Here is a 19,497-nt window from a genome sequence, read left to right as displayed (position 1 = left end):
CCTAGTCTCCATTTAAAGAGTGGAGGGGATGAGGGGGAGGAGAGTGGGGTACGGAAGAGAGAGGAGAGGAGGGGAGGGGAGGAAGAGGGAGGAGGAAGAAAGAGATGACAAACAGGAGGGGATGAGGGAAGAGGAGGGAGGAAGGAGAGGGAAGAGGTGGTGGGTGGTTGTAAGATTTTATAAAATTTTAAAAATACTCATTAAAATTTTAAATCTTAAAAATATCTCAAAATATATTTTCAAACATACTCTTAAAAACGTCATTAAAAACATTTACAGCAAAAGTTTTTCACATATATTATTATAGTAAAATATTTCAAAATTTGATATGAATTCGATTGAATCTATAGTAAAAGTTTTTCACATACATTACTAGACATTTTAATATTAATTAACTAAAAAGCTATATAAACTTTTATTCTTCCTTTTATATTTCTTTATTTAGTTATTCCTATTACTAATTTTTAATTCTTTTTCTCTTTTGCATAGTCAATCTCAAATTTGGCAGGAGACATCTATCTAATGACATCAATAATTAATTGATAATGGGTTTCATGACCTTTTTCACTTATATTTGATAACTAAACATCAAATTAGATATCCCTTGAAGATATAAACAACTATATGTAAATTAAATTGATTGAACGATAATTTTTCTTTTTTTAGCAAATTCAATTTATTATCTAAGTTTCAAATGAAATAGGTATGTTATATAGTTGTTTGAATTATTCAATACAATTATCAATGTAAACAAACATATACAAATGCTTTAAAACGTTAGCTTTGTTTGGATTACCTTTTTTTTAATCACAATTTTTTTTTTGTTTGTGGAGTCTATAGTAACAAACTCAAAAAATAACTCCAAAAACAATTTAGAAAACACACAATTTCAAATACAATTTATAAAAATACAAAAAAATCCTTCCACTTTTTCTTTTCCCACCCACCACCACCACCCATCATTGCTACCACCCCTCTCCTCCCTTTACCAATAACATCACTGCCCTTTCTCTCTTCTCTCTCCTTCCTCTTCCTTCGCTTTCCTCCTTCATCCTCTTTCCCTTCTTCCCTCTCTTTCCTGCCACCCCTTCCTCTCTCTTCCCCTACCCTATTAGGCCCTCCTCCCACTAACCACGACCAAGAGGTCATAACCAGACTCGATCTAGTTGTGACCTATTGTGACCTCTTCGTTATGACTAGCGGGAAGGGAGGGGATCTAGTAGGATTGAGGACAGGAGGGAAGGGGGAAGTAGGAGAAGATAGAAAGAGGAAGAGGAGAAAGGGGGAAGGAGCCAAAGAGGGGAGGATAGAGGAGGGAGGAAGAGGAATAAGTAGGAGGAGATAGGGGTTGCGATGGTAGTGGAGGCGGAGAAGAGAGGAGGGAGGAAGAGAGCGGTTGTAGGCGGTGGTGGGTTGTGAATTTTTTCAATTTTTAAAAAATATTTTTAAAATTTTTAAAATTTTAACAAAGAACTACAAGAGAAGTTTTTCACATACATTATTACAGTAAAGTTTTTGAAAAATAGCTTCAAAAATATCTAGGGCCTGTTTGGAACCTTGATTTTTTATCAAGTTTGTATAAAACTAGTTTTTTAACAACTTTTGCTACAGAAATCCCAAAAAACTTATCAAAGGTTTTAACCTACACACTTCAAAAATACACAAAAAACTTTCCTTTCAATTTTTCTTCTTTTTCCTACCCCACCCAACCCACCACATCCTCCGTTGCCGGCCACCACCTCCACCATCGCTACCGGCGCCGGTCACTATTCCGGCAGCCAGTTCCAACATTCCTCTTTTTTTTTTCTCTCTCCCTCACCCCCTCTGCTCCTCTCCCCTCCCCCTTTGACCGATCTGTTGGTGCTCATTTTCTTTTTTTTTTCTTTCTCTCTCCCCTCTTCACCTCTGCCTGAAATCATGCAAGTGAAATGCATTCGGCGTATCCCTCCTCTCGTCCATCATCTTCAGGATCTTCTCAAAGACAGCAACTTGATAAGGAATCTTTAAAACTCCTTGTTGGAACCCGAACTCTTCTTCAGCTTCTGTCAATAGAATCCCAAAAGCTTGGTGACCCAGATCCTCCATTGGGATCATAAATCTCTTGAGCCCTTCTCCCACGCATACTGCTAGATACCCTTTGGGCACCACGTCACTAGAGCCACACGAGGCTTCTTCCATTTCTTGAGAACGGGTTGAAGCCTACCTATTTATGTGATTTTGCTAGACTTGTTTGAGTCCACATGCTACTTGGAACCGCGGACGAAAATTGTAGTGAATATTAACCCAACACAAATCAGTTATGGAATCTGTGGGGCAATTGATGGTTAAGTCGAAAAAAGATGTGCCTTTTGATTCGTTGATTGCAAGAGGCATGCAACTACCAGCAGGCAGGGGGAGGGGAGGGTGGCGGGGGAAGGGGAGAGGGAGAAGAGGGATGGCGGGGAAGGAGAGGGGAAGAGAAAAAAAAAAAAAAAAAAGAATCACCTGTTTGTTGCTGCCATGGAAGTCTCGGGAGAGGGAACAGGGGAGGGAAAGGGGAGGGAGAAGAAGCGAGAAGGGAGGAAAGAAAAGAAAAAAAAAGAAAAAAGAAAATGAAAGAAAGAAAATAAAAAGGAAAAAAAAATTTCATCTTACAAATACCCAAACTTCAATAAAAGTTTTTCTACAACTTCTACAGTGATCTACAGTAAAGTTTTATACAAACACCCAAAAAACTCACCTTCCAAACAGGCCCCTAATCCACAAAGAACCTTATTGTTGAAATATCTGTTTCAATATGAAGGAAAGAAAAGAAAAAAAAGCGTGAAGCTTTTTTCTTTCTTTTTTTTTCCAAAATCTATTCGAGTATTTTATATTGGTAGTCACTTTTACATGTTAACATTAATGTAATCATGGTTCTTGATTGTATTTTTTCTTTAAAAATTTTTTTCTAAGACTTAAGAAGCGGTGAAGAGATGAGGGGATTTAAATCTAAAACATCCAATTCCCTAAGTACAAGTGATTGAGTTTTTCATTCACAAGTCATTAACAATTTGCGCAATAGTGTTTAGGATAAAGTTATATAGTAAAACTAAAGCTTCATTTGGATTTCTCAATTTTTGAAAAATAAGTTTTTCATATACAATTATAGTAATACACAAATAAAAATAACTCTAAAACACCTCATCTATATAATACATCAAAAACGACTCCAAATATATATAAAAAAAAAAAATACCCCACCACCAACTACCAAAAACACACCACCACCCACTGCCCTTTCCCCTTTCCCCTCTCTCCTCCCTCCTCCTTTCCCTCCTTCTTTCTCCTCCTCCCTCTTCCCCTCCCCTTTCTCCTCTCTTTTTTCCTTCCCCTTCTTCCTCCTCCACTTTCCTCCCTCTTCCTCCCCTCCCCTCCTCCTTCCTCCCCACATCTCTCCCGCTGCCCCCCTTCCCCCTCTCTGGCCGCGAGTGGCGACCATTTTCTAGTTGTGACCCGTGACCAGAGAGGGGGAGAGGGGGTGGCAGGAGAGGGTAGAGGGAAGGAAGAATGGAATAGTGATGAGTGGTTGTAAGATTCTATAAAATTTTAAAATATTTTATTAAAATTTTAAATTTTAAAAATATTCCAAATTATATTTTCAAAAACATAATTAAAAATATTTACATTAAAAATTTTTCATCTAAATTATTATAGTAAAATATTTTAAAAATATCCTCAATTGCCTGTTTGGTAAACCTGTTCGCAATAGTTGTGCGGTATTGTGGATTTAATGATTTTAAATTCACCATTAAGGATCTAGGCCACCTGTCTATGGATCACGTTACAAATTTCTTTAAAGATAACTTTCATCATAAATGTTTTGGAGTCAGCTCTCTATCATTTACGTCTATTCTTATCTTAATCCTATGCTAATAATTAAGCTATAACAAAAGTGCAATGATATCAAATTTTTAGACCAGTGCTTATTTGAAATAAACTAGAATTGCCTATAAATTTGACGAACAACCTTCAATTTCAATAAAAATATATTGCATATATAGGACCACAATTAGGATGATATTTCAACAAGAAGATCACATATTATCAGAAGATTTTTTTCCCCATATGCAAACAGAATAGAGTGAACATACTTGTTTGTGATTGTTGTTAGTTTGATGTCAATTCTTGATTTAAAATTGACATATAAAAAATGGGAAAAATATCAAGCTATTTGTAGTTAAGCTATAATTCAAATACTTCTCTCTGCTGGGATTTGAATCTTGAGCCTACCAGTTGAAGTATAGAAAGGATGTGGAGAAATGTGGGAAGTAAAAAAAAAAATAATTCAAATAGTAATCTTTTCTACTAAGTAAAAAGTAAGACCTTATTTGGATTGCATTTTTTTGCAGAATTTTTTTTTTTAAGTTTTCATGAGAATATTCCTTCTCAAATTTTTCAACCATTTTTTTTTATCTCACATACATCACCCTTTTACCTATAAAAAGTGCTACAGTATTTTTTCTCCAAAAACTCATAAAGTCACGCAATCCAAACATGCTCTAAAATTTCATTTATTTGTTTTCAATATTTACTTGGGATGAACACAAAATTCCGTACAGAAAAAAATGGAGGAACAATTTTGTAATCCAAAAGGCAAAGGGTACTCAAAGAATTAATTAGAACTTCTCTTTTGACTCATTTGGTACTCCGAATCTAGAACTAGAAGTTCAAGTTAATTGATTAGTGGGCCAAACTTGCAAGTTAAAATACTGTGGAAATATGAATGCCAAACTAACTCGACAAGACGACAACTTTTCTTTATGTTTCATTCAAGTTTAAACTTAACTAATCAGCATAGTAGCATCTAATAGTCAACTTAATACACCTACTAAATCTGATGTAACAAAATTTACTATACAACATTTTGTATTTGACAAACTTTTAATTCCCAAAAATAATTTTACAGGAAATCACTGTTGACATAAATTAAACTAATCGCTTTCTTTTCTTTTCTTTTCTTTTTTTTTTTTTTCAAGTTGTGACTAGTCATAGGTACTCTCACAATATTTTAAACCACCCGTGAGTTGTGTCTACTCATTGTGAGCAATTATTCTTGGGGTCCCTCTCATGATGGCTGTTGTCATTTTCCAGATACCAGAAAGATGTTAATAACAAAAAAAAAAAAAAAAACACTTTGTTGGCTTTCTATTTTCCCTTTTTTTTTAGTAGAGAAGCCAAAGTGGGCAGCCACCACAATTTTTTTTTCTTCTTTTGTGAGGGTGAATTGTTACAATCTTAGGGAATCTGGTTGACCTTCACAAGCTGACACAGTATTATCTACTAAGTACTGGGACAACTTGTGATGATGGGGTTTTGTGTGCTCTCCCCTGTTTAGTTTCTGTCCAATCTATTTTTTATGTGAATGACAAAAGAAAAGAAAAGAACTCGAGTGGTGATGTAGATAGCACTTCAACCTTAGTGTTTAAATGGTTAAAATAAACGGATTAGGACTCATATGCAAAGCTTAATCTAGTTCAGTTCCATCAAATTCAGGAAAATTACCATCCTCGGTCTTATTGGATATATCTGAATGATCTGTCTAATGGGTGCTTTATCGTTAAAATGTATTTCAGGTGCTCGATTTTTAGAAATATACAATTAATTAGAAAAATTGTATAAATATAAGAGGATTAATTAGAAAAAGATATAAATATAGGAGAAGTAGTAATTGTTAGTATGTGTATGTGCATGGTAAGTTATATAAAGTATATGTATATTAGTGAGTATTTATAGGACACCCGTTAGAAAAACTCATATTCGAAAACATACTCACTGAAACTTTCATGAAAGTCTTGGGTAGCTTTCCAAACTTGAAGTCTTTTATATTTTCGATAATTTAATGAAAGACATTGTGAGTGAGAGTCTACTTGATAATCTGATAGGTTAAGGTATTTTAATGCGTCTGGAAACTTCTTGACCTTAAAAGTAAGTGCAAGTTGGATGCTCCATTTCCTACATGGCTCTAGTCACCCAATCTAAAGAACTTGGATTGGCTTTCTGGAAGTTGGGTTCTGAATTTCCTCCACAGCTTTAGTCACAAAACGACTTTAGATGTTAAACTTCTTCTCTACAGGAATTTGTGGCTCTTTCTCACAATCAAATTCCTGATAAGAGTTCAAATATATTTGAAATTGTTAAAAGACTTATGTATATACTTTGGTCAAACAGATTCAATGGCTCACTGCCACGATTAATTTCTCAATCACCGTCATATTTAGACCTTTCTAATAATTTGTTTTTAAGAGGTATCTCTTACTTTTTTTTGCAAAGTAAAAAATGAGAGACAAGTTCTTAAATATCTGGATCTTAGGAAAATTCTCTACCAGAAATTCCTGATTGTTGGATGAATTATCCTAATATAAGATACGTGAGTTTGGACAGCAATAACAAAAACATTTTTTTGGCCTTTTGGGTATAACTTCATTAGAAACATTCCAAGGTCAATGGAAAATTTAGAAGATCTGTATCATTTGGACTTGGGCAATAACAACCTCACTAGTCCGATACCTTCGACTTTTTAAAACAGGTACAAGTTTGCTTCATAGGTGTACAGATCACATGGGAAAAATGGGAAGGAGTTTAGATCATGGTTTAAGTAGTTTCAGGAAATGCTCCCATACTTGGGAAGCTCTTGGGCCAAGATGTAAGTGAAGTTTCATTTTCTTGATTTGTTCCTCTATTACGGGCTAAGGCCCTCCATCCATCTGAAAAAAAAAAAGTTTCTAGTCATTGATGTTGGTGTTCGGCTTGGCGTTAAGTCTATTCCATTCCATTTAAGGAGTTTAGAAAACATACGAAAGTCAGTGTGCATTCAAGCCGAATCAAATTGGAGTAGTACATGCTCGAATTCCAACTCGATCATTGACGGTTTCAAACTCGAACTCGATCTAGTAAAGATTTTAAAGTTCGATCTCGACTCGAACAAGTATTATATGAGCTCAAGTTCGACGTGAATGAGCTCGAAGATAGTTGTGAACTACTTGAAATCGAACTCAATTTTTTAGTGGTAAATTTCACAATTTTCATACCAATAAGTGTAATTTCACATATATATTATTTGAAATTAAAAAAGCCTAATTACTCGAATAAGCTCATGAAACACTCGAGACTCCTTCTCTAAGACTCATGCTCAACTTGAATTCACAAACGAGCTACTCGATCTCGGCGAGTCGAGCCGTTGACTAGCCTGCTTACGAGCAGTTTGAATCTCTAGCAGCCCTATACAAGAGATTTGTGAAGCAATTTGATGCTGACCAGCATAGATATTTGATGCACTTTTCTTTCTAGTGAAAAAGGAAAAAGAAAAAAAAATGCTCATATAGATTTCAAGCTAAACTTAAAAGATCCTTGATTCTTGTCGTGGGTCGACCATCAGTTTGGTTGCTGCAGAGAAGGTCGACCATCAGTTTGGTTGCTGCAGAGAAGGAATTGTTAATGTGTAGCACCCTAGTACACTCATAAAACTTCTCCATGCTTGTTGCATATTGTGATTCTTGAGACATTACACCGTGTCAAATTTCTCCACTGCGAAAGTGGTTTATGCCTTTCAAGCCTAACGTTGGTAGTCAAGTCAGAGTCTTTCTGAGGCTTCAAAAATTTGATGGGCACTGCCCGCTTTATGTATCTATTGCAACATTGTTGAAGTGCAGTGTATTTCTTCCAACATTTTACACGATCATGGGTAGATCAAGCCCTTTCTTTGTGTTCTTACTCCGCACCACAGTTTTACCTTGTGGACTTCAAGAAAGGCTTGAAAGATCCTTCCGATCGACTCTCATCTTGGATCGACAATGTTGATTGCTGCCAATGGGAAGGAGTTATTTGTAGCAAAAAAAGTGGCCATGTGATTCAACTTCACCTTCAAAATTCTGCCCCTATAGTTGATGATCTCATTGATGCTGAGTTTTTCTCTGAGTTTGAGCACGGTCATGATGGTGGTGATCCTAAATCAGCATTTAGTGTAAAATCAATTATTCTTTACGAAATTTGACTCATTTGCATTAACTTGATCTAAGTCAAAATGATTTCAGCGGAATTCTGATTCCAAGTTTTTTAGGGTCTTTCAAAAGTCTAAGGTATCTAGATTTATTTGGAGCTGGATTTCAAGGAATGATTCCCTATCAGGTTGGTAATTTCTACGTTTTCCGTAAATATAATTTTTAATTATTTTTTTACCTCTCATACGTCAAATCGTTACAATACATTTTTCTATAAAAACTTCAAAAAATAACAATCCAAACAATAATAACTTGATGGAAGGTATCGTGAATGAGAATCACCTAAACAAACTAGACTAGTCCAAGGGACTTTATAGCATCTGGAACTCATTGACCTTAAAAGTAAGTGCAAGTTAGATTCCGCGTGCCCAATTTATGATGAATTTCAGATACTATTCTCCCTTGGTTGTTTAGCGCATCAATAAACTACGTGGACCTTTCTCACAATCAACTTCATGGTAAGATTCAAATATCTTTAAAATTGTTAAAGATTTAGATTAATCTTTTCTACACTAATAGTGTGTACACTATTAACGTACGTTGACGTTGGATGAATGACAATTATACAAATTTTGAATTTAAAATTCAACTCTTAAGTGTATACACTATCAGTATATACAATATTTTACTTTAGAGGTTCATACTTACACTGTAATCAAACAGATTACTACCATAATTAATTTCTCATCCTCTGACATATTTAGAACTTTCCAACAATTTGTCTTCAGGAGATATTTCTCACTTTTTGTGTGAGGTGAAGAATGAAAGACAAAATCTTAATTATATGGATCTTAGAGAGAATTTCTATCAGGAGAAATTCCTGACTATTGGATGAATTACCCATCCATGAAATATTTCACTCTGAGCAGCGGCAACTTCACTGGAAGCATTCCTAGGTCATTGGTAAATTTGGAATGTCTAAATCATTTGGACTTGGGCAATAACAGTCTCACTGGGCTGATACCGTCGACTTTGTAAATCATACACAAGTTTGCTGGATATTGCGGACAATGCGGTGAAATGGGGAGGAGTTTAGCTCATGGTTTAACTAGTTTCAGGAATTGTCCACAGACTTTTAGGGAACTCTTGGGCCAAGATATTAGTGGAGTTGCATTTCATAGATTCTTTCCTTTGTAATGGGCCAATGGCCCTCCATAAAACTAAAAAAAAAAAAAAGGTTCCTTGTTGTATATTGTAATTTTCGAGGCATTATATCGTGTCATACTTGGTCACTTTTTTTTTTTTTTTTTAAAAAGCTTATTCCAGAAAATAGTTATTCTCCTAACTGTGGTAGTTCTTTAATTTTTTTTTATTCAACTAAATATATGGTATGAAAAAATCCGTTTGGATGGGAGTGTTTTTCAAAAACTGATTTTTTAAATATAATAAAAATTTCTAAAAAATACTTTGAAAGATAATTTAAAAATTAGTTTAGTTTTTTTAAAAATTTTAAAAAATATCTTAAAATATATTCTAGATACTCTTTTACTCTTAAATATCTTAAAATATTTTTTAAAAATATTTCAAAATATAATCTAAAAACTCTGTTACAGTAAAATTTTTCAAAAATACCCTAAAAAACAGTTAATCCAAACGTTTAATTTTCCTCTTACCACTAATTTTTTTAAAAATTTTTATACATCATTTGTATATGGTTATTCAATTATAATTTAATTTAAGAAAGAAATACTTTTTAGGCTAAAAGGATAATGTTGTGCCAATGTAAAATACAGTATTAGAGATTTTCATAGGAATTTGAGAACACACATTTAGTTTAATTCACATTTTATTTTATTTACAAAATTCTCATGCTTTTTAAGTGTGAGGGATTATATTAACAAAAATTTTAAAGATTAAGTACCAAAAACACAAAGTCAAAACTTTAGATTAACCTCAATTTGAGTTTGATCCTTAGATATTATAATTGTCAGTCACTTGTCTTGATTTTGCCTAAAATCAGAAATCTTGAGTATGTAAATTTCCAACAAAACTCTAAAAAAGCGTGATCTCGTAGCAGTGGACTAAATACTCCAGAAGTCCACTTCCATTCCTTCCTCATCTCCCAACCAGCATCAACTACCACGCCCAACTACCCAAATGGCCGCGGCCGCCGCCACAACCACCTCCCCCAGTCTATACTTCCTCTCTTCCCACCACAATGCAAGCACCCGCCTTTTCCTCCGCCCCAGTCCTTCTATCACCTTCCGCAGCAGCAGCCGCCCTTCATTCTCCGTCAAATCCCTGTCCACTGCTCTCACCCAAGACGACCTGAAAAAGATAGCTGCCGACAAAGCTGTCGAGTATGTAAAATCCGGGATGGTCCTCGGCCTGGGCACCGGCTCCACGGCCGCCTTTGTTGTCGCCAAGCTCGGAGAACTCGTCGCCAGCGGAAAATTAACGGACATTGTCGGAGTCCCCACCTCGAAACGAACCCAAGAGCAGGCGGCTTCTTTGAATATCCCTCTCGCCACCCTCGACACGCATCCCAGCCTCGACCTCGCCATCGATGGCGCTGACGAGGTCGATTCCAACCTTGACCTTGTCAAGGGCCGTGGTGGCGCTCTTCTCCGGGAGAAAATGGTTGAGGCTGCATCGGACAAGTTTGTAGTTGTGGTGGATGATTCCAAAATGGTGTCCGGATTGGGTGGCTCCGGCTTAGCTATGCCCGTTGAGGTGGTGCAGTTTTGTTGGAAGTATAATCAAATTAGGCTTCAAGAATTGTTTAACGAAGAAGGGGTCGAGGCAAAATTGAGATTGAATGGGGACGGGAAGCCTTATGTGACGGATAATTCGAATTATATCGTGGATTTGTATTTTAAAAATCCGATAAAGGATTCGGCGGCGGCCGGAAAGGAGATATCGGCTTTGGAAGGGGTGGTTGAACATGGGTTGTTCTTGGATATGGCCACTGCAGTTATTATTGCTGGTAAGGATGGAGTTAGTGTGCAGAGCAAATGAGAAATTTTTTTTTTTTTCAATTTTGGAAGTTATGATTTTTGGGATCATTTTGTTGTAAACTGTTGTTGTTGGCCAAAAATTTGAATAAAGGGTGTACCTTTCTTATCAAAAGGATTTTATTGGACTTTTTCGGTTTGAGGTTTGGATTCGTGCTTCGTGTGCATTTTTTTTTAACACACTGCTAGTAAATGGTTGTTCGAAATATAGTGCAAGAGAATGCCTTGTATCTCAAAATTTACATATATCTTGCAAAAAAATAATCTTAACAGCAACACTAGGGAGCACTAGAAACAGCAGCAGCAGTCAGCAATGCAGTTTCTAAATTGATTCTGGTTTTGGCTTGACTAGCAGAGGCCTCTCTGTTTCTCTCTTTCTAACACACAGCAATGAAGTTTCTGTATTCATTCTGATTTTGGCACATCATATCTATGCACCCTGGCAATGGAGGTATTTGCTAGCCGAGTTCTCTCTGTTTCTCTCTTTCTGTAACACAGACACAACTTGCACTTCAGTCTGCGTATAGTTTCAATTCATATATAATATGATGCCTGGATGTATAAGAACATTGAGAAATTCGTGAATGCTTGAGTATTTGTTTACACAAGTGTGGATGAATGTTAGGGCTTGCGCAGATCCACACAGGTATGTTTACTAGTATGATCTTCATTTGCATGTGTGCGAAGTCTACTTTGTTTTCGTATTAGTTTCCAGACATGTTACAAGTGCTCTCTTTTCTTTGATGTAAGTTCAAAAAGTTGACTTTTGTGTAAGTTCAAAAATTTTGTCAACGTAAGCTGTTGTTGTATAGTACACTTTTCTGGGACACAAGTTGGTTGTCAGCTGTTAACTTCATTTGTTCATATCATGTACTTAAAGTGGACAGGCTTGGTAGTGAAAAGAATATCTGATATTGACTCCTTTCCTGATCATTCTATGTTTTTTGGATGAAGAGTTTGATGGTGAAATAAATAGTTGATGTTCTTGGAATTGGTTAAAAAAATGGATACTAAAGAGCTTGTAAACTAAGTGATCAGAACTTGTTTTCAATTTGTAGAATAAACTTAGACTTGAAATTTAAAATTCTGGTGTCTCTATAGCTTTGACCTTGTGTGTTTGCTGCAGTGAAGATGGAAAAGATGGTACAAGTGATCAGTTATTGACAGTTATTGACCTCCACTTCCCCTTGTAGTTGCTCATGAGATGTCAGATGGCTCAAAAACATAGATTAGGGGTGGATATTAGAACCCCTGGAGGGTATAGGTGAAGGTCACATTTAATTTAAGTGTATAGGCTTTGTGAGAAAACAAAATCTGTGATATTGACTCCTTTCCTGATGTTTCCGTCTATGTGTTTTGGACTAAGAGTTTGATTGTCAAATAAATGATTGATGTTTAAATCTAGATGTTCTTGGAACTGGTTAAAAGATGGATACTTTAGAGCATATAAATTAAGTGACAGAATCAGAACATGCGTTCAATTTGTAAACTAAACTGAAACAGGCTTGAGATTCAAAATTTAGGTGTCTCTATAGCTTTGACCTTGCTAGTTTTCTGCAGTGACGACGGCAAAGATGGTATGGGTGATCAGTTATTTACTTCTACTTCTTCTTGTAGTTGTTGCTCATGAGATGTCAGACAGCTCAAATGCAGAGTAGGGGTGCATATCAAATCACGTTTAACCTAAGAGCCTCTTTTCGGCATTCGATACTCTGTAAACGGACCGTGGGGCGATGAATTTCCTTGCAAAATTAGTTCTTCTGAGTGAATCGGTGACATCATATCAATTCTGGCATAAATAAGAAAACATGTTCTAGAGTGGCCCTTGTGGATGTTCCAGTTATTCTAGCCCTTGTCTTTGCTGCTATAAAAATCTGATTTGATACTGCTCAGCACCAGTACATGACTGACAAGTACGCGAGGCGGCACTGGCAGGGAAAAAACCTTCCTTCCGACTGTAAATGAAATTTATTTCGATTACTGGAGTTGTCTCCACCATGGTTCCAAGCAACTCATGGAATTTAGTCTGCTGCAATTTTGGGTTGCTCACTTGGTTAGCTTCATCTTTGCAACATTGGCTTTAGTAGCTACAGTTTGAGTTGCAAATGCAGAATCTTGACTTGCATTTGTAGTTATTAAATTTCCACGCTTCATTTGAACGTGGTTCTCTCTGCCCATGGATGTTCTTTTCTTTCTGTCTTTCTTTCTTTGTTTTGTTAGCTCTCACACGTGGCGGCGCTGAGTTAGTTTTAGAATTTGAGTTGCAAGCTGCCAGGAAAAATTGGGGGATTATTTGCTTTTGAGCTCCTCAGCATAATGTTCACACTGAAGTCTGCTTGGTTGAAAAAGACCACAAGAATCTTAGTGGTTTGCAGCAGCAGAATCTTATTTGTTCATTGGGCATTCTCTAGCATCTTAATCAAATAGCTCCCTGGCTTACTGTTGCTTTGTCTTAGTGGTTTCTGTGTGCCCTATGTAGTCACTGGTTCTTCCTATAGCATCTTAATTAGATTAGGAGTAATCTTGACTAACAAATTGAAAAAAAATGAGAAATCAAATTTTGTTTGGATAGGAGTTTATTTGGGATAATTACTGTAACGCTTTTTGTAATGTGATGCATGTGAGATAAAAAAAATGATTGAGTAGATAAAAAGGTGATTGTAATTTGTGAAGCAAATTATTTTATCTGAAATCATCTCAAGTAGATAAAAAGGTGATTGTAATTTGTGAAGCAAATTATTTTATCTGAAATCATCTCAATCCAAACAATCTTTTTTTTAAGAACGTTTTCCATCATGCCCAGTATGCCAATAATATAAAAGGATCAAACAAAATTTAATATGATCTGAAAAACAACGAGAATTCCTCTTATGAACTCATATTCAGTAGACCATCTGGAGTGAATTAAACTTTGTGAAAAACATCAGAGATATATTACCTTAAAGTATAATGAAACTTCTGTTTACTTTTTAAATGGAGAGATCCTAGTACACAATTTGTGAATATTGGTCCAGTAACACTCACCATTTTATGTTTACCAACATTATTCTAACAGTTGAGTCTTTGCAAACCACCAATCTAAAAGCTGATGCCACCATCAAACCATTAAGGCATTGGTGGAGTGTTTAACGTACTCATCTGATTCGATAGTAATTTTATTTTTACTGACATTCAGTAGGACTCCCTTTAATTAGATTAAAATAGAATATGATATAAATAAAAAAGTGCCGATTGACCCAAAAAAAAAAAAAAAAAAAAACCGAGTCCTTGCATGCAAGGACTTTTAGCCAGACAAGTGTAGCTGGTACAGCATTGAACTCATGCTGGCGGTCTTCTATACGGGGAGACTTGTGGTTGAGATCAGTTGACTCGATGGTGATGGTGATGGTGATGGGGGGCTGAAAAATCTAATAATGCTTAACTAGTGGTGAAGTGTCTGGCCTTCAAAAGCTATTTTTTTAACTTTTGTTGAAAATTTTCATCAGTCAAGATATGACTAATGAAAATGCCCAGCAATAACGATTAAAACAGTATCGAAAGCAGAACAGACCGTTGTTTGTGCTAAGACTCATCACTTGTGCTGAGACTACTAGCTGCCAAAATTTTCCCTTCTTTCTTTCTATTACTCCGATCCTCTATCAGAAAAGAAGGATATACTCAGGCAACAACACAACAATGGCTGACGCTATTGTTGGTGCCACTGTCCAGGTTCTTCTTGAAAAGGCACTTTTCCTTGCCACTGATGGGACTGTTTTGGCTTTTGGATTCAAGGATGAATTGGAGAACCTCAGGGGGTCTGTGGCCATGATCCAAGCTACCTTGGCTGATGCTGAGGAGGATAAGCTATGCCAGAACAAGGTAGTGCAACTTTGGTTGAAGAGGCTCAAAGAAGTAGCTTTTGATGCTGATCATGTATTGGATGAGCTCCACCATGAAAGTCTTCGTCGCGGGGTGGAGTCCCGCAACAAACAACTCAAAGGGAAGGTATGCTTTTTCTTCTTCTCCTGTTATAGTTTTATTACTTTTCGTCGCAGAATGGCTCCTAAGATCAGGGGCATCAACATCAAGTTGAAAAAGATAAATCAAGGAGCCCACGACTTTGGACTGATTGGCATTCAAATGGCAGCTTCCCTTCCCGCGAGTAATGAACTGACAATAAGTCGCCAGACAGACTCTATTGTTGGACAAAATGTTGTCGGAAGAGCCAATGATGAATCCAATATAGTTGAGTTGTTGTTGACCTCTGCTGAAAAAGTTGTCTCTGTTATTCCCATTGTTGGCATGGGTGGAATCGGGAAAACAACCTTAGCCAAATTGGTCTACAATAATCCACAGATTGATGCGCATTTTGGCAAAAAAATTTGGATTTGTGTCTCTGAAAATTTTCAGGAGGTAGAGCTTTTCAAACTGATTTTAGAATCATTGACGGGAAGAAAGGTTGATTTGTCTAGTAAAGATGCTATTGTAAAAGAAATTAAAAAGGAAATGAAGGACAATAGATATCTGCTAGTTCTTGATGATGTGTGGAATGAAAAGCCAAAATTATGGGATGACTTTTTTGAATCTTTAGCCGGAATAGTGACCACAAACGGAAGTAGGTGTCTTGTCACTACTCGTTTGGGACAAGTGGCTACTATTGTGTCCAGGCATTCTCCGTATTTGTTAGGAAAGTTATCTGATGATGATTGTTGGTCTATCTTAAAGGAGAAGGCAATTTCTGGTGGAGAAGTTCCAGAAGAATTCAATCTCATAAGACAGCAAATTTTGAAATGGTGTAATGGTCTACCACTAGCTGCAAGTGTGCTTGGAGGTTTGTTGCGTATAAAGAGAAAAGAGGAGTGGCTTTCCATTGTGGAGAATCGGCTTTTAAACTTGAAGGAAGGTGACAACAGTGTCGAGCAAATACTCAAATTAAGCTTTGATAATTTGCCATCTGCACTGATTAGGAAATGTTTTGGATATTGTTCTATATTTGCCAAGGATAGCGAAATAGAAAGGGATCTTCTAATCGAACTCTGGATGGCAGAGGGTTTTCTTGAACCGGTTTTGTGCAATCAATCATTGATGGAGGATGTTGGTGATCAATATATTAGAGTTTTATTACACAGTTCCCTGTTGGAAGAAGTAAAGTATAACTGGAAAACATGTTATAAAATGCATGATCTGGTGCATGACCTTGCAGAGTCCATTTCAAAACCTGAGTGTGTTAAATCTGAGAATGGTGGGATAGACAACTATAATCAGGTTCGCTATCTTGCAATAAACTCATCTGATGGAATAACAAGAAAGATCTTGAATGATACATCAGCATCAGTACGTACACTTTTCGTAACAAGGAGCATATCTGGTGACATGCTGCCTAAATTCAAGAACTTGCATGTTCTAAATTTGCATGGAGCAGGTCTCAAGGAGCTGCCACCCTCAATTGGCAAACTAAAACATTTGCGGTTTCTGGATCTTTCCAATTCTGGAATCAAAACTTTGCCAGAATCTCTTTGCAAGCTTTATACCTTGCAAACACTCAGGATTGATTGTCTTCGATATCAAGATGGATTCCCAGTTCAAGTAGGTCTTCCAAAACAGATGAGCAATTTGATTAACTTGAGACATCTTCACTATTTTAATCGCGATGTAGAATTCCAAATGCCAATGAATATTGGACTTTTGACTTGCCTTCAAACGCTAGAGTTGTTTAATGTTGGTAAAAAGAAGGGTCGTCAAATTGAAGAGCTCAGGTGCTTGAAAAACCTTAAAGGCAAACTGGTGATACGGAATCTTCAGCTTGTAAACAGTAAAGAAGGAGCTGAACGAGCAAATTTATGTGGAAAGCCAAATCTTCTAAATTTGGAATTTCTATGGAGCCATAAGAATGCAGAAAGTGACAACGTTGAGGGAGATGTACTAGAAGGCCTTAGACCTCACCCAAATTTGCAAGAGTTATACATCTGTGGGTTCATGGGTGATCGATTTCCATACTGGTTTATGAGTTTGACAAAGCTAGTAGACTTGAGCCTCATAGACTGCAGTACATCCAAAGAACTTCCTGCAGGGCTAGGACAGTTGCCATTCCTCCAGAAACTAGAATTCAGTGGATTGGAAAATGTAAGATACATTGGGCCTTCATTCTATGGAATTGATGATGATTTTGGAAAGGTAGGAGGTCAACTAGAAGTTTTGTCCAGAACATTTTTCAGAGCCCTTAACGTACTCACACTGAAAAATATGGGAAACTTGGTAGAATGGATGGAGCCAGATATTAATGTGTTTCCTATGCTTGAGATATTGACAATTGAAGATTGCTCCAAATTGACTACAGCTCCTAGTCATTTTCCAAGTCTTAAAATATTGGAAATCACAAAAAATGACCACGTTTCTGTGGTAAAGAAAATTCTTAGCAAAGTTTCCACTACTCTCTCATCCCTCACGATAATTGGTAACACTGGTATGACTGGGCTGACATGTCTTTCGGATGTGGCTCCCGGGCTAATAGGCAAAAATCTTCACAATTTAAAATCTCTAACCTTGAGGAAGTGCCCTGATTTAACACGTCTGGAGGTTTGCAGCACTTCTCTTCAGAATTTGGAGCTCATTCATTGTGAAAATTTGAGGGAGTTGCCAGAAGATCTGTGCAGATTCCAGGCATTGCGCAATTTGGAGATGATAGGATGCCCGAGAATTCATAGCATTCCAAACAGTAACTTAGGACAGCAAAGCCTCCTCAAGTCTCTCGAGCATTTGAAGATTACAGATTGCAATGCATTGGCCAGTGTGGATACTGAAATGCTGGAGTCCTGTGTGGCTCTTAAGTGGCTGTGTCTTTATGACTGCCCAAATCTTGTCTCCTTCCCAATCCTGGAGAGTTTGCAACAAATGCCTTCTCTTGTAGGGGCTTCATTTCATAATTGTCCCAAATTGATGACTTTGCCCAAAGGATTTGGTTTTCTTCCCAGCTTAAGACAAGTGAGGATTGGCCCTTTCTCAACTGATGATGACCATCCTTCAATGACAAAAGATAATGGGTTTGATTGGTTTGGATTAATATCTTCTTCGACTCTCCGTAGTCTAGAAGTTTATGGGTTGTCTTCTCACAAGGAGTCCCTCCCACACCAGCTCCAATACATGACTACCCTGACTCATTTATACCTGCATCATTTTGGAATGGAAGCTTTACCAGATTGGTTGGGGAACCTTGTCTCTCTTCAATCCCTACATCTTTTGGGTTGTAAAAAGCTTCGATATTTACCTTCCATGGCTGCCATGAGATGCCTCACCAAATTAAATTATCTACATGTTGATGGTTGTCCTCTGTTAAAGGAAAGATGCAGTCCTCAGAGCGGCCCCAACTCCGAGTGGTTCAAGATTTCTCAAATTCCCCTTCTAAACATTTGCTGACAGTTCACTAAAATTCGATCTTTGGAAGACTGCTCATCCTGTGAGATTTTCAACTCCTAAATCTCCTTAAGAATTCCCTGTCTTGCTTTTCCTTTTTTTCTTTTTAAACAAATTTATTTTGATCTCTTTCTTGGGTTCTCATAATAAACAAATTATAAGTACAAGCTATTTCTTGCTTATCATTTACATGGTCTAGCACGTTCTGATGGGAACTAAAATGGCAATACTGATTTTTTCTTTGCTTCCCTCCATCAGCAGAGCATTGGCATAAACAAGCCATAGTCCCATGCATGCTTTGCATTTTTCCAAGAAATATAGCTACTTTTTCTTATGCTTGACATGGCTGTCAAGATATACATTTAAATCCCTATGTACTAGATTATTTGCATTTTGTGGCATTATATTTGCTGTGAAAAAATCATAAGAATAGCCCACCTTTTCTTATATGTTCCAGTTTTTCAATGAAAAGTTGATGCCATGATTCATCATAGCGTTAATATCTGAATGAACTCTTTGTACTTGGACCACCAAAAGCGTCATTCTAAAAACTAGGTAGTGAGACAAATGAAGAAACACTTTGGGACTGGAGTAAAAATCCAATTCAGATGTTCATTTTCTTCTTTTCAAAATTTGGTTCACCTTATACGTCTGCTATTGAGTGCTGTCGGTTATGATTGCTAAAATTAGATCCCTTTTCTTTTTTTTTTTTAAATTGAGAATGTACAAGGATGAAATAGGTACTTAGTTACGGGGAGAACTAGAAGGAAAGTTCTTTGGTCATTGGCCTTACACTAATAGCTAGTTTGGGAGTTGAGGATAGAAAAGAAGAGAAGAGAAAGGTTAAATTATGAGAGAAAAGAAAGGATAAGAAAAGAAGAGAAGAGATTTTAATGTTGTTTGAGAGTTTATGAAAGAAAGGAAATGATTTTGGACATATTGATCAATAAAAATTTCATTCAATACCTTTTCAAGAATAGAATGGGCAATTTTAATATTTTTTGTAGGCTCTCCGCGGATTTCCTTTGCTTTCTGCCTGATTTGGGATGGAAAAGTTTTTTAACTGTAGGTGCTGTTTTTCTCCTTCCAAATCAGTTGCTTCTTTTCTTTTCTATTTCACTAAATCTCCCAAACAT

At 36.6% G+C, this 19,497-nt stretch overlaps 2 protein-coding genes across 2 annotated transcripts; both read left to right on the top strand.

Annotated features, from left to right (window-relative positions):
• Positions 1-10,004: 10,004 nt before the first annotated feature.
• Positions 10,005-11,087, top strand: LOC113698884 (probable ribose-5-phosphate isomerase 3, chloroplastic). Its single transcript, XM_027218845.2, has one exon. It carries the CDS (start codon positions 10,116-10,118, stop codon positions 10,974-10,976), a length of 861 nt encoding a protein of 286 aa, XP_027074646.1. The 5' UTR covers positions 10,005-10,115; the 3' UTR covers positions 10,977-11,087.
• Positions 11,088-14,647: 3,560 nt separating this feature from the next.
• Positions 14,648-18,364, top strand: LOC113698851 (disease resistance protein RGA2-like). Its single transcript, XM_072068539.1, has one exon. The coding sequence runs from the start codon at positions 14,648-14,650 to the stop codon at positions 18,362-18,364; it is 3,717 nt and encodes a 1,238-aa protein (XP_071924640.1).
• The last annotated feature ends 1,133 nt before the right edge of the window (positions 18,365-19,497 follow it).

The sequence above is a fragment of the Coffea arabica genome, chromosome 1e (assembly GCF_036785885.1).
Source record: "Coffea arabica cultivar ET-39 chromosome 1e, Coffea Arabica ET-39 HiFi, whole genome shotgun sequence".
Taxonomy (NCBI): domain Eukaryota; kingdom Viridiplantae; phylum Streptophyta; class Magnoliopsida; order Gentianales; family Rubiaceae; genus Coffea; species Coffea arabica.
This window is presented reverse-complemented; position numbering and strand designations above follow the sequence as displayed.

Coding starts and splice junctions, on each gene's coding strand:
- LOC113698884 (XM_027218845.2), top strand. CDS start 10,116: ATGGCCGCGGCCGCCGCCACAACCACCTCCCCCAGTCTATACTTCCTC.
- LOC113698851 (XM_072068539.1), top strand. CDS start 14,648: ATGGCTGACGCTATTGTTGGTGCCACTGTCCAGGTTCTTCTTGAAAAG.